Source organism: Talaromyces rugulosus, chromosome II (assembly GCF_013368755.1).
Source record: "Talaromyces rugulosus chromosome II, complete sequence".
NCBI classification, from domain to species: Eukaryota; Fungi; Ascomycota; class Eurotiomycetes; order Eurotiales; family Trichocomaceae; genus Talaromyces; species Talaromyces rugulosus.
Window position 1 is genome coordinate 5,660,835 of NC_049562.1, and position 14,411 is coordinate 5,675,245.

At 45.5% G+C, this 14,411-nt stretch overlaps 6 protein-coding genes across 6 annotated transcripts; 2 read left to right on the forward strand and 4 right to left on the reverse strand.

Moving 5' to 3' along the window:
• Positions 1-575: 575 nt before the first annotated feature.
• TRUGW13939_04434 (uncharacterized protein) lies at positions 576-3,195 on the reverse strand (the record flags this gene model as incomplete). The annotated part of the gene is made up of 9 exons (XM_035487607.1): positions 576-999; positions 1,070-1,373; positions 1,454-1,603; positions 1,665-1,729; positions 1,795-1,919; positions 1,975-2,055; positions 2,107-2,142; positions 2,231-2,866; positions 2,950-3,195. 9 exons carry the CDS (start codon positions 3,193-3,195, stop codon positions 576-578), a joined length of 2,067 nt encoding a protein of 688 aa, XP_035343500.1.
• Positions 3,196-4,436: 1,241 nt separating this feature from the next.
• Positions 4,437-5,489, reverse strand: TRUGW13939_04435 (uncharacterized protein; the record flags this gene model as incomplete). The annotated part of the gene is made up of 1 exon (XM_035487608.1): positions 4,437-5,489. One exon carries the CDS (start codon positions 5,487-5,489, stop codon positions 4,437-4,439), a length of 1,053 nt encoding a protein of 350 aa, XP_035343501.1.
• A 392-nt stretch (positions 5,490-5,881) lies between these two features.
• TRUGW13939_04436 (uncharacterized protein) lies at positions 5,882-7,422 on the forward strand (the record flags this gene model as incomplete). Its single annotated transcript, XM_035487609.1, has 2 exons — positions 5,882-6,299; positions 6,374-7,422. The coding sequence occupies 2 exons, from the start codon at positions 5,882-5,884 to the stop codon at positions 7,420-7,422; spliced, it is 1,467 nt and encodes a 488-aa protein (XP_035343502.1).
• Positions 7,423-7,782: 360 nt separating this feature from the next.
• TRUGW13939_04437 (uncharacterized protein) lies at positions 7,783-8,787 on the reverse strand (the record flags this gene model as incomplete). Its single annotated transcript, XM_035487610.1, has 1 exon — positions 7,783-8,787. One exon carries the CDS (start codon positions 8,785-8,787, stop codon positions 7,783-7,785), a length of 1,005 nt encoding a protein of 334 aa, XP_035343503.1.
• A 527-nt stretch (positions 8,788-9,314) lies between these two features.
• On the forward strand, positions 9,315-11,251 carry TRUGW13939_04438 (uncharacterized protein; the record flags this gene model as incomplete). Its single annotated transcript, XM_035487611.1, has 2 exons — positions 9,315-9,409; positions 9,502-11,251. The coding sequence occupies 2 exons, from the start codon at positions 9,315-9,317 to the stop codon at positions 11,249-11,251; spliced, it is 1,845 nt and encodes a 614-aa protein (XP_035343504.1).
• A 247-nt stretch (positions 11,252-11,498) lies between these two features.
• Positions 11,499-13,941, reverse strand: TRUGW13939_04439 (uncharacterized protein; the record flags this gene model as incomplete). The annotated part of the gene is made up of 3 exons (XM_035487612.1): positions 11,499-12,765; positions 12,836-13,802; positions 13,860-13,941. 3 exons carry the CDS (start codon positions 13,939-13,941, stop codon positions 11,499-11,501), a joined length of 2,316 nt encoding a protein of 771 aa, XP_035343505.1.
• Between the last annotated feature and the right edge of the window lie 470 nt (positions 13,942-14,411).

Genomic DNA, 14,411 nt, shown 5'->3' on the forward strand with positions numbered 1-14,411 from the left:
GCGGGACCTTCAAAATGCTGTCGGTTAAAGGACGAGTAGCGGAGCCGTCTCCTGCAGATCCAGGCCGAAGGATCGTATTTTGCTCTCGGGTCCCTTAACCGATGTAGATTCTAAGAAAAGTCCGGTGTTAATGCGTGGCTATTAGGGGTGGGCGTCTGGGGAAACGAATTGGAGATCTCGTGTTGACTGTATGGGATCAATTATCAGTCCACCCTAGTCACAGATTTGCTACTCGTTGCAGGAGTTTCGGTATTTGGCAACCACATTCCAAATTTGAGTTATCAGCCCCTAATCACTGCTCCTATCTAGTTTGAATACTTTCAGATTTTTTCCAAAAAATAGCTGGATTTTATAAAGAATCTTTGATCAAGAGATAAAGGCTGAAAGAAGCGGGATATTGTGATAAAATTAATATCAACAATCGTTTTGAGAGCTCAAGTGTTTGATTACTCTACAACACATTGCTGTACAAATATAGAGAAGACGAAGAGGCAACATTAACAACTTCTATTCTGGTACACGACCCGCTCTAAACACCCGTTGAAGTTCTATGAGACAGTCTAGCACACATATATTTACAATTTAGATTTTCCTTTTTCCCTCTGCGGCAAGTTAAAATAATTCTTATACGCTTCCAAACTTTGCGGATTCGCCACCGTACCACTGACTTTCGTGTTCATTCCACTCACGATCTGTTTCACGTTAATCTCACACTTCTTTCCGTTGATCGTGTATGGGATATCCGGCACTTCAAATATGTATGCGGGGACATGTCTGATCGAGTATCTTTCCTTGATTGCGGTTTTGAGTGAAGTCGTCAACTGTGGAGTTAGTCTATGAGATGGTTTCATCTTCACAAACAGTAAGACAATCTCCTCGTCGTCGAATGATCGTCTTTGTCCGACGCAAATTGCATCAGAAATGTCTTTCATAGTTTCAGTGACCGAATAGATCTCTGCTGATCCGAACCGGACCCCGGATGGATTTAGGACACCATCCCTACATAACCATAAATTTGTTAGCAAATTTACCTCATAGCTAGTTTTATCATCAACTGATATGAACATACGATCTTCCCAGCAATATAAGACCATTGCTGTGACGAATCTTCTGTATAAAGTCCCCCTGGCACCAGATACCATTCCCAAAAGTTGAAAAATAGGATTTCTGGTATTTCTCTTGCCCGCTCATACCGTAGAACTGGAGTGGCTGGCTAGGAAAGGGCTGTCGGCAAACCAGTTCTCCTGGTTGATGCAGATCTTCGATTGACACCGGATCTATCCTAGAAGCGTCAAGAATATCAATGCTCATGCCTAGGCATTTTGCTTGGATTTCTCCGGCATAGACGGGGAGGATGGCACATCCTCCTACGACTTTTCATAAGTGAGAATAAAAGTGTTAGTTTTCAATATCACGTTAACTTGATCAGGTATAGGGAAATAAATCCACGTACAACATCCAGCGATATCGGTCCCTCCACTCATCGATATAAGTTGAGTGTGTTTAGGAAATCCATCCTGATAGAACCATTCGTATTGTTCTTTAGTGAGCACTGAACCAGTCGATGTCACAGTTCGTAAGTTGGACATATTATATTGTTTTCCTGTATTTTATTCAGACTCTATATTGGGTATTAAACGGTCGCAATGAACATATGAACATACGTGGCATAATATTTCTCGATGATAACTCAGATAAATATCTCGGTGACGTTCCAAAGACGGTGACACTAAAAGTTTTTATTAGGACTTGCATATTCACATACACAAAAGACAATTATAATTTGTCACTGACCCTAAATTTTGTGCCAGTTTCAGCAAAATACCCGGCTCTGGATGAAATGGAGATCCATCATAAAGAAGCATGGTTGCTCCAATGGAGAGATTCACAAAATTGAGGACCCACATGACCCAGGCAGTCTTTTTATTCTTATTAGCTATTTTCTAATCCATGTCTGTATCAAGTTCCACTTACTGTGGTATATTGAAAAAACACATCTTCAGGTCGTAGATCATTCTGAAGCCGGGAGTCACAGTTGACCTTTAGGGCTACTCCCTGTGAATTGTATTAGCACCAGCACACAGACCTATTAGGTAGAATACCTACGCCTGCGGAATGAACTATGCACTTTGGAGCTCCAGTCTATGGTAACGCTTTGTTAATGCCGAGAACTTAACCCGCTGCTTCTGACAGCCGAGGGATAAATGTTTTATAGTTAAGATCCACGTACTGTGCCAGATGAGAACAAAATAAATGCAGGATGAATAAACGGCGATTGCAAAAAGGATAGTTCACGGCCAGTTTTGCGTTGTCTGAAGTCATCCCATGATATACCACGACCGATTCTCGATATCTCGACAGGACCTCCACAATATGCAAGAACGACGACATTCACAAGTTTTTCATTGTGTGCAGCTAATGATTTGGACCACGACTCGATTCGGTCCTGTAAAACGATGGTCTTTCCAGCATAAATGTAAGCATCGTCTGCGAAGATAATTGCGGGCTTAAGTTGGTCGTATCGATCGATGATTGCCTGAACACCAAGTTCAGGCGATGCGGAAGCCCACACAGCTCCTATCGAAAGGGTGGCAAGTGCTAAGACGATTGTGTCAACTGAATTTGCCATGACAACAGCGACTATGTCTCCTGGTTTGACGTCACTGCTGACCATTGCATCGTATGCCTCCGCTGTACGCTGTCTCAAAGAAGACCAGGTGACATGTTCCACTCCTGGCTTGCCCTCGCGGACAAAGTGAATAGCGACTTTACCATCTTCGTGACCTCTAAGTATGAATTCGGCAAGGTTGAACTTTTCGTCTGGAAAAAAGGTCGGAGGGGGGAACATGAGTTGTGACTGTCCGTCCTGCAAATATCAATTGGTGTTAACAGTACTACTCCAAGAATATGGTCATGATATCTTTAACAGAAGAACAATCACTATCCTACCAAACTGTGAAGGGCAGGTCCTATCTGTTTCTCACTTCGGGAGGGCGGCGCAATCCCCAAAAATATGTACGCGTCTCTCCAAAAGGTTCTTAGGGTCCGTGGGTGGACCGACCAGTTCCACAGATCATCGTATGTCTGTAATTGCAACTTATGATTTTTGTTAACATAGTGTATGAACTTCACAATCGTCGTCTGCTTTGTGTGAGCTGGGGTCCATAACGGCTTCCGAGGCTGTAAAGATCCCATGGCTATACTTCCCAGATGGTTAACAAATGTCAATGGTTCAAAAAATAATAATATAAGGAAACAAAAACAAAAATCTAACGTGTACGTTGAAAATTGTAGGAAGAAATAAATAACCCCAATCGCGCTTAACACCTACCCCGGCAGCGTTTTGTTCAGGCAGTATCAAACTGCTTGTTCCGTTTAAGTTTGTATAGAACCCGACCTGTGGCGTAACACGTAGCCGGGTAATATAACCGACGGGTATCGCCGAGAGCGTGTACGGTAGTGGTAATTTAATTCTACATACCCCAATGGATCATGGTGAGAAAAAGCGACACCACCCAGACAAGACAACACTTTTAGGTGAGAACAGAACAGACTAGGGGAAGAAAAAAACATAATGAATCATACGGATGAGTTCAGGTTTAAATCAGTACCTCTATATAAGTACATTCAACCCTTCGCGGAACAAAGTGAAGCATACATAGAAGTTGACCCTTGACAATACACGTACATGGTGGGCCGTCTTGGACAAACCAATTAGGTTTGATGTATTCATAAACGTACTCGCACAAGTGATCCATTGTAACTAATCGATAGATCGATTTGTTGAAATATAGAATTCATTTCTCTTATGTTTATCTATTTAATTTCTAAGATTCTTGTAAACCACTACTATAGATTCATACTGTAGAGTATTTAAGTTCGTGTTGTGGCACTGAGAAAGCACTTGAAATATTGTCTAAATATGTATTGAAAGTTATGCTCTACATAGCCACAAATTAAATAGTTACATCCTGTCAGATTTTATGGCTCCGCTTTCGCGGAAATCACATGTATATGGGTCCAATATTTTTTTTTTAAATATCCCAAACTTCGACTCAACTGATAATCTTCAATAGCTGCCCTAAAGAGTCAGCTCTACCGCCAAATAGGGAGAACTACTCCATCCTTGTTACCAGAATGTCCCTCGGTTTATCAGTCGCATAACTAACTGATACAATGAAAAGTAAGAAAGGGAAAAACTATGACATGATAATATCTGTTAAATCATTATACACTAGGGAATATAGGAGGCTTTGCTTCCTGTGGAAAATATATTTGTTTGTATCTTTCAAAAACTATCCTGTGATAGTCATGTTTGTGATAAGAGCTAAGGGTTTTCTGTAAAAACAGAGGAGTAGAATATACGATACACGACAGACAGAGGATGGTATGCTATTTATGAGACGGTTGGTACATTTTCATCTTGCAATAGTATATTACTTCACAAGGATAAGTCGACCGGAAACCTTTCCTGCTCTCAGCAAAGCCATGGCCTCATTGACCGAGTCCCAGGGCATTTCTTGAACGGGAAGCGGGGGGAGATTGCCCTCCTTTGCCAGTTTCACAACGTGTTGGAATTCCTCTAAGTTGCCGGTGATGTTCGAATAGATAGTCAAACCCTTGAAAATGTTGGCAACAAGAGATAACTCGATCGAACCTCCCATCACACCCACTTGCACCCATTTTGCTCCCTTGGAAACGAGCCCGTTAACCAGGATGGCAGTGCTGGAACTGTTCACAAAATCAATGACGGCGAGAACTGGTCCTTTGGTTGCGGCAAGGACGTCGTCAAGGGCGGTGGAACCAGAGGTATTAACTGTCTTAGTTGATCCAGCTGCGCGGGCAGTGGCCAGCTTCTCATCGCTGATATCTGCTGTCACAATAGATTGGTGGCCAAATGCCTTCAGGACCGAAATGGCGGCGAGCCCTAGACCGCCAGCCCCAATCAAGACGACTGGCTCGTCAGGCGGTAGTGGCATAATCTTGCTAACTGCGCTGAGAGTGGTGATGCCTGAGCAACCAAATGTACAAGCCACTGAGGGATTGAGATTGCCGAGGTCGACCAGATACTTGGGATGAGGCACAACGACATACTCGGCAAACCCGCCATTTTGTTTTGTCCCAAGGCCATTCTGTGCCGAGCACAAGTTGTCTTCTTCTTGGTGACAGCGAGTACACGTTCCACACCCAAGCCATGGGTACACTATTTGTCGAGATCCTATCGCGACAGAGCTTGCATCGGGGCCAGTCGCTGCGACCTCTCCCAAGATCTCGTGTCCCAACGCAACAGGCAGTTTGATGCCCCGATCCTTGACATAGAACTTCTGTCCTTTCCCCGTGTCATAGAAACCTTCCGCGGTGTGAAGATCCGAGTGGCACACCCCAGCGTGAGTCACCCTGATGATGATGTCTGTGCCCTTGGGTTTGGGGATGGGCTGACGAATCTTCTGAAGGGCCTCACCCCATTTGGTCAGCGCCCAGACATCCATGTAGTCAGTATTGTTGGCAAAAAAGTACGTTGTTGAATGAAAGAGGGTGTAGTCCAAAGTATCAAAATACTGCAGACTGTATCAGCATTCGCTTTATCTCATTGAACAGAGGCTCTGTCACTCAAGCCGATTTCCTTCTTACCACCCCGATTCCCCATTGATTTGTAGTCGATTTAATGCCGGACTACGGCAAATCAATTACATCTCGGCGTTACCCATTTTGACTTCGGATTTGGATACCCGAGGGCGTTGGCCGACCAAGATACAAGTGGCGTAATTTAAACCCCTCAAAATGCTCGTCTGCTAATATCCCCAAAGGCCATTTCCAGGAACCTGGCGAGTCAACTGTCTTGCGTCTGAATTGACACTGACCAGTGTATATGCTACCCAAAATGACCGACGAGACATTGGACCCGCGATCGTACACCAAGTTATTTTTAAATGGCCAGTATGTGGAAGCAACAAACAAAGAAACATACGGCCTGAAAAATCCGAAAGATAATACCATCGTGATAGAAAATTTTCCAATAGCTGGGCCTGAAGATGTTGACGCTGCGGTGCGATTCGCCGAAGAGGCATTTCGTGGGCCGTGGAGTCGTTTTACAGCCGTGCAGCGAACTGAATGCTTTCTCAAATTAGCGTCGCTCCTTGAAGAAGACCTGATGCCAATTATGAGGATGGACTCTCTCACTTCCGGAATTCCTGTGTCCCTCGGTCCAGTTCGCGAGAAAACTTATATCAGGAATTGCGTCCTCTATTACGCCGGATGGACCGACAAGCACAAGGGAGACTACTTTCCCGAAGATGATGGTGAGAATTTTGAAAAGCACTTTAATTAATCATTTTGAATTCCGATAAGTTGACTAATGGCGAACTTCTGGTAGGATTTGTCAAGTTCGTGCGCCATGAACCCCTTGGAGTGTGTGCGGCAATCAACCCATTTAATTCGCCATTGGCCTGTTTCTTTCTGAAGGCAGCGCCGGCATTGGCAACTGGCAATGTGATAATCATCAAGCCCAGTGAGAAAACGCCCCTAGGGTCCCTGGCCATTGCAACTCTCTTTGAAAAGGCCGGTTTTCCTCCCGGAGTTGTCCAGGTCGTCACTGGCCCGGGGTCGACTGGAGCTCTCCTGGCAGAACATATGAAAATTCGCAAGATTTCATTTACTGGTTCAATAGCGACGGGCAAGAAGATTCAACAGGCTGCCGCTCAGAGTAATTTGAAACGAGTTACACTAGAGTTGGGAGGAAAGAGCCCGGCAATCATATTCGACGACGCAAATCTGGAAAATGCCTTGACATGGACAGTCAATGGCATCATAACACGGAGTGGGCAGCTTTGTGTTGCTGCCTCTCGGGTGTATGTCCATAAAAGCATCGCAACCCAATTTATCGAGGCGTATAAAAAACGGATGAGAGCGGCTGTCAACGATTTTGGCGATCCTCAAGATCCAAATGTCAAACTGGGCCCCGTAGTCGATGCCGCCCAGCTTGAGATAGTGAAGCAGAAAGTGAACCGTGGCAAATCCGAGGCTGAGCTAGTTGTTGGTGGCTCCCAACATGGAGAAACCGGATGCTATATGGAACCGACAGTCTTCTGTAACCCCAAAGACGACGCAGACATATACCGGAACGAGGTATTTGGACCCGTCAGTGTCATTAAAACGTTTGAGACGGAAGAAGAGGTCTTGGAGCTCGCTAATGACACTGAGTATGGTTTGGTGGCCGGAATTTTCACCAAGGACGTGACACGCGCCATTCGAATGTCGTCGGAGTTGGATGTCGGTGTTGTTGGGATCAATTGCGTCAGTCTACAAAGCATGCAGACTCCGTTTGGAGGGAAAAAGCAGAGCGGCGTAGGGCGAGAGTTTGGAGAGTATGCTTTGAGGATATTCACTGAGCCGAAAACGGTCCTCATCAATATGGCAGCATAGTCTTAGGAAATAGAGCTAACGGATCTACATAAACAATTTGATAACCGATTCAGGCTTCCTATAAGGTACATCTAACAGTTTAGTGAACTTTTCCCAATCAATTGATATATTTAATAGCTTTATTAACAGTGTTATTGTTGTCGTCGTCGTCGTCGTTGTTTTTACATACAATAATGTGTGAATATTTGAAGCTAGGTAGAACGGTAAAGTTATTTATAATAAATTCTTTACGATACAATATAAAATAGGATAGTCTATGGTATCGATTTCGTGCAATTCGTAGTAGCCTAAAATGCTAACCCCGAGATACCGCAAGGCTCGCTGTAGGAAGGAATTGATCTATATAAATACAACTACATTTCAATTAGAGGAGCCTATCCCAGCCAAAAATTCTTTAATGTGGAATGCAAGTTCGGCTGGTTTCTCCATTGGCAACCAGTGCCCGGCATCAATTGTAACTTGCTTTAGCTTGGGCACAAGACCTTGCTCCTTGGCTGGAGTCATCATATCTGGCACACAGACAGCATCGTCGGTGCAGGCGACGAATAGAATTGGCACGTCGACTTTCAAACTTCCACTGGCGATGGCGGAGTCTGACTTGAGCTGTATGTTGAACGCAGTAGCTTTGTACATCTGCAAGGCGGACGCGAACCCATCAGTCTTGAACTGGTGGAGAAAATGACCTTTCCAATGGAGTTTGTTCGCATATTCTTTCAATGGGACTTGCTTGTTGCCTATTATAAAGTTACGCATCGCACCGGTCACACAGAATAACTTTTGCATCCAGTGCTCAACATCTCCATGCATGACTTGCCAGATTCTCTCTAGATTCCCGTCCAGAATCTCGGCAGCGTCAGCGGCCAAAAAGAATTCCCAGTATGCAAATTGAGGGTATCCTAGCCCTTCTTGGGAGATTTTGTTGGCGGCCGCGAGATTAAATGGCTTATCGGATGGAACCATATAGCCCGTATTGACGAGGATCACACCCCTGAAGAGGTGTCTCTTGTGGAGATAGGTTCGTTGGGTGATAACACTCCCCCAGTCATGTCCGATGATAACTGTATGTTTCACATTCTCGTTCTTGAGAATGTCCTCTAGATCATCCGCCTGACCGTCATAGGAGTATAGTCTGGTATCCTCAGGCTTGTCAGTGCCAGCATACCCTAGGCAGTCGGGGACTATTATCTTGTTTGGCAGGCTTCCAAAATTGGCGATCACATCATTCCAGAGATACGCCGAGTCGGGAAATCCATGAATAAAAAATAGTGCAGGAATCGTCTCGGTTGATTCACCGTCAGAGGAGACAAAATACGTATATTTGAGCGAGCGCGACGTGACGAGCTCCTTTCGTTGGAACCCCTCCATGTTCGGATAGAGACTAAGACCAAATATCCGCTTGCCAATTGTTTGTTCGAGGTCAAAGGGTGCAGTAGGACCCCACCGTCTTTAATAAACTGTATACAACAATCTTGAATTTTATCCATGACTGTCACCCACAGGCTGTTCAACTGCGGCTTTCGGCTGAATCAAACAGCTTGATCTCATTTCGTCATGTTGCAGGCAGCACTAATATCCCCCGTCGGAGATCGCCGAGCTGGCCATTCCGTACGTACAGGGGCGAGGGCTGACCACAACAAAGATATCGGGATTCAGTTACCGATTGTTTCGTATTCCCATAAGCTATAATTACGCATTCACATATAGGTCGTATTATTTCGGAGAATACCGCCCAGTACATTGGCCTTTGGTGTTTTCAGAAGGGATTTTTTTTCTTTCCAAGTACATATTTAACTTGGAGGGGAGGGCTTTCGAAATAGCTCTTGGCTGCGTCTAGTCAAACCCTTTTTCAAATCAGACTAGTTTCGACCGACCTTTGTTGATCGATCTATGAAATGAGTGAAAAAGCGAATACCAATGGCAATGGCCATTCACGGCCCATCGTGATTGGGAATGTCGCAGGGGCAATGGAGGAAGCACCAGATGCAATGTAAGCCTGCGTTTATAATAACTGTTTGCTAAAAATTGAAACCAAAATGAAACCAAGAAAAGAAGGCATGCTAACAGAGGGAACGTGCCCAGGTACCGTATGGTCACTGGCAAAAAACACATAGATGCAATCACTGGGGACTGGGCAGCAGAACTCAATATTGCCTGGAACGCAATCCGTAAATACCAAGATCCCTCGAAGGGATACGAACCCGGATTTCTCGATCAGCTGGACGACTCTATTGACACCATTGTTTCGAGAGGTATAAAAATTGTTTCAAATGCTGGGGTTCTGAATGTGGTCGAATGTGCAAAACGTACAATAGAAATTTGCCAGAAGCATGGCTACGATAAGCTGGTCGTGGCGTATGTGGAAGGAGACAATATCTCGGACATTGTTACCGACCCAAAGATGTTGGACGCTATAGGGGGGATTCGACACTTGGACCATCCGGACTGCAAGCTTGAGGAATGGAAAACCCCGTACTGTGGTGTAGCATATTTTGGATGTCGTGGCATCGTGGAGGCGTTGAGACAAGGCGCCGACATTGTGATATGTGGACGTGTGACGGATGCAAGTCCGGTCCTAGCGTTGGCAGCATGGTGGCATAATTGGGATATCGACAACTGGGATGCGTTCGCAAATGCTCTTGTAGCAGGCCATTTGATCGAGTGTGGTCCTTATGCAACCGGGGCAAATTTCTCTGGATTCAAGGCCTATCTTGATGATTTTTATGATCTTGGATTCCCCATTGCCGAGATCGACGTCGACGGTTCGTCAGTAATCACAAAACATGAAGAAGCTCGAGGTTACGTGGACCAGATGAATCTGAGAGCCCAATTTCTGTACGAGATTCAGGGACATGTCTATCTAAACCCGGATGTATCAGCTGATATTGAAAATGTACGTATTGAGAACGTACCTAACAGCACAAACCGTGTCCGAATTTCAGGGGCGAAAGGAAATCCCCCGCCGCCCACTACAAAGGCTATCGTGTGTGCTATCGGTGGATACCAGGCTGAAGCAGTGTTTTATATCAACGGATTAGACATCGACGCGAAAGAGCAACTACTTCGTCGACAGTTGACCTACGCTTTCCGGAACTCCAACTTTTCCGATTTGAGCATTGTACGCTATGGATCTGTTCCCCCAAACCCCCAAAGCCAAGCATCTGGTACCGTGACCGTTAGGGTGCTTGCAAAAGCCACCACGCTGGAAGATATCTCCTTCAAAAAGTTTCGGGAACCAATATATGCTCTTCGCATGCAGCTCTATCCCGGGTATCACATGGGCCTTGACTTCCGCACCATGGATCCTCGGATGTTCATGGAAATTTTCCCGGGATTGATCGAGGTGAAGAACTTGCCCCACCGTGTTGTAGTAGGAGACCGGATTATCGACATAGAACCTCATAAAGTTACAGCGCCCGCACCGGGGCAACGTCCCTCGTATGAAACTGCGAATCCTCGGCCACTGGAGTCATTTGGACCAACAAAGAAAGCACCATTAGGGGCTGTTGCCCATGCGCGATCAGGGGACAAGGGAGACAATGTAAACGTTGGATTATTTGCGCGGTCACTGGAGGAATATACATGGTTGCAATCATTCCTCACTGAAGATCGGATCAAGGGTCTATTTGCAGACGACTGGAAAGACTTATCACGAATTGAACGATGCGAGTTCCCGCACATTCTTGCAGTCCATTTCCGTGTCCTGGATTTCCTCGGTGGCGGCGGTGCAAGCTCCACGAGAATCGATAGCCTCGGAAAAGGTGTCGCTGAGTACTTACGGAGCAGGATTGTGGATATCCCGGAGAAATTTTTGAAGAACCCTAAAGTGTGACTGTAGCTAGGCTAGATCGCTAAGAGTTGTCTCAGTGCCTACGTACCATGTCATGCTATTCAATAGCATCCAGATCTCTCTCGGAAATATATGATTTATCCAATATTTGCACAGCCATATTATTTCGTCAAAGGGAATTAATGTGAAGTGTGTATTTTTTCCGGCTCTTAAGCGGTAGATACACAGTAAGGATTTTCCTGAAATAGGCTTTCCTCAACAGCTATTGAAACGCGATAAATTACAGAATTTATTGGAATTGATCTGCCGATGGAAATATGTCCATCATTCCCCATATGTCAATCATTTCTGCAGAACCAGGATCCTGGACAGACAGCATACTGTCTCCAGCAAACCAGTCTTGTGAAAAGCCCATCATGACTTCACTTGGGACTAAGCTCGGATCTCGTAGTGATGCAGGAGCCCCTCCTTGAAGACTGTTATAGCACTGGCGGAAGCCGTTTTCGGCTATTGAAGTTTGGAAAGGATCTGATGTTGCCGAGTACATGGCAGGATTTTTGGACATGCGAGATTCCATTCCAGGATAATGGGTTGTAAGGTTAGTGTCTGTATTGTTCGGCTGCTGTTGATGATGGTGAGGGTGTCCTGGGTGGGGAGAGCGAACATCTGCACCTCTGGGTGGGGCTGCAAAAGCACCTCTAGTTGTATTATCATTATAGTTTAATGGTAGTTCTGCTGGTTTATGGCTGTTCAGTTGTGCCTTTACGGCGTCCTGGATAATGGCGTTGCTTAAATGGCCAAATATCTCGCAGGACCCGCGCGCTGTAGCCCACTGTTCATTGATTGCAACCAACACCTTGGAACAAATCCGAGTAACATCAATTATTTGAGTGTATTCCACGCTGGGTGGAAAACTGGTGCCACGGCGCTTGGTTTCCTTAATTATTCGGCTGATGCTATAAACATAGGATAAGCCAGCCATGAATACAGCATGAAGTGTTATCCACGAGTAGTTGAGACGGCGAGTCTGATGCAATTCTGCATATAGGCGAATGACCGAGATAGCGGAAGATAGAATGTTATTCAGAGTCGAAAGAATATCATCGGCAACATTGTCGGACATGGACCCAGTATGTGCAAATGTTGGAGATGGTCGGAAAAGAAGAAGCAACACATTATGATAGGGTACTTCATACCAGGTAGCTGACCGGAAGCTCGAAGTTGAATGCTTGTCCTTATTTGAAAATACATCTATGTCGGCAATTTCAGATTTCCAACTCTGGAGAGCATCGTGAAAGCTTTGTTGAATTTGATATTTTTCTTCTCGCGAAAGACTTCTATCCGTTCGGCAGTGGACGTTTTGTAGAATTTTTCCTGCTAGTCGCCGAATGAAAATTAAATGTAAAAAGGGCGAAGTCTTTCGTAACCTCTCCGTGGTTACTCCCTGTGTCAATTCATCTAGTGAGAACTCATCGATGTCGAGGGCTGTTGGTAACGTGATATCAATATCCTCATCATGCAAGGCAACAGGACGACCCAGAGTGACGCTAATGATCCTAGATAAAACTCGTCAGCTAAGATTCAGTAAGGGCTCCTAACTCCCTCTGTTGTGCATTCTTTTCTTACCTATCCAAATTATATAGACACCAGAACGTTCTTTTTCTAATTTCTAATTCTAGAATAACCTTCCCGCCTTGAAGCCCCTGAGCGACTGATTCCTCTTGTTTTGACCGACGATGAAGTCCCATTTCCGTACAGAGTCTGGTGGCAATCCCTACCAACTGCCACATATTGGCACTGGTATCTCGTAAAGTGCAGAATATAGAATACTGACACAGAAACAGAATAGATTGAAGGGATGCTAGTCCTTGCACGGAAAACACTTTGTCGAGTTTTGATATAGCCCGTACGTAATGCGTTTCTGGGGAAGTGGGAAACCTATCTTGTCGGTTAAAATTTGTGCTTCCCATGCCTAGTACGATGTCAAATAGAAATGCTTGAAAGGGATTTTCGGTATAGAAGTTAGCCTCCGAATATATTTGATCCACAGTGCGAAGAAATTGCGGCCGGGACAGAATGGGGAATGTCAAGTGCCAGTGGTTGAAATATGCTTCAATAGCGTGGAAGGCCTCTTCTCGGCTAGGCAGCGCATGTGGCGATTGGATAGGGAATTGTGAATTCTGAGTATTTTGGTGATGGTTCTTTGGTAGATATGATAAAGTGCCACCGCCAACGAGGCTGTAGACGAGACTAGCTAAGGGGACATGGCTACCCCAGGCCGGATGGCGATGTTCTTCCACTGGGGGCTTTGGTGCCAGTTGGCTGACTGCTGCTGTTACATTATCATCACTTGCAGCGTTGAAGTGCTCATCGCTGGTGCTGGTGCCTTCGCCATGAGACGCATTTTCATCAGCAGTGACTGACAGCAGCGTACATGCCGGTGAGGAGGCAGATGGCGTGGTTTTGAGCTCTCTTTTCAGCCTTTTATTTTCTGTCTCCAACCGCTTGATTGTGGACTCGAGGGAATCTATATATGCCCGTGGATACGGCAGAAGATTGAGCTTGTCCGTATGCACACATGGCGCGTTTGCTTCTGGACGAGGTTATTATCAGCTTCCGTCTGTGCAATTCCTGGCACCTGACGACATACTTTCACAGGAGCCACAGCGTGGAACACGTCGGTCGCACTTTGTCTTTCGTCTGTGACATCGATCGCAGGCCTGCGTCTGCATCGCTATGGCTTGTGCGGCGGCTTGAGGCGTTGAGTTGAGCGTTCCCGACCACACAGAGCATCGGAGGCAGGACACCAGTCACACACGTGTCGATGTGGAACCGCAGCAGTGAGTTAGGCAGTAGAAGAGAGGGCATGATTGATAGCGATGCTATGGTTCTAAGCTTGTGATATTTCGCCCCGAATGAATGGGTTGGAGATCAACAGCTCGGTACTTTTTGTGGGGGGTTACCCCGCACGGCTTGAGGATCCACAGCGGTAATGGACGCGTTATCGGTGATACCCGAAGGCCGACTTCTGTATGATTGAGCAGCGAGGTCTAAATGTTCAAATGTAAAAGCAAACATACCATGTACATCACAATCAATTCATAAACAATTTTACTCTACGATATTTGACTCATGTTACTTTCACCATATTGAAGGCCCGTAGTAGACGTCGTTCTGTTTGTGTACATATCGAGAGGTATCA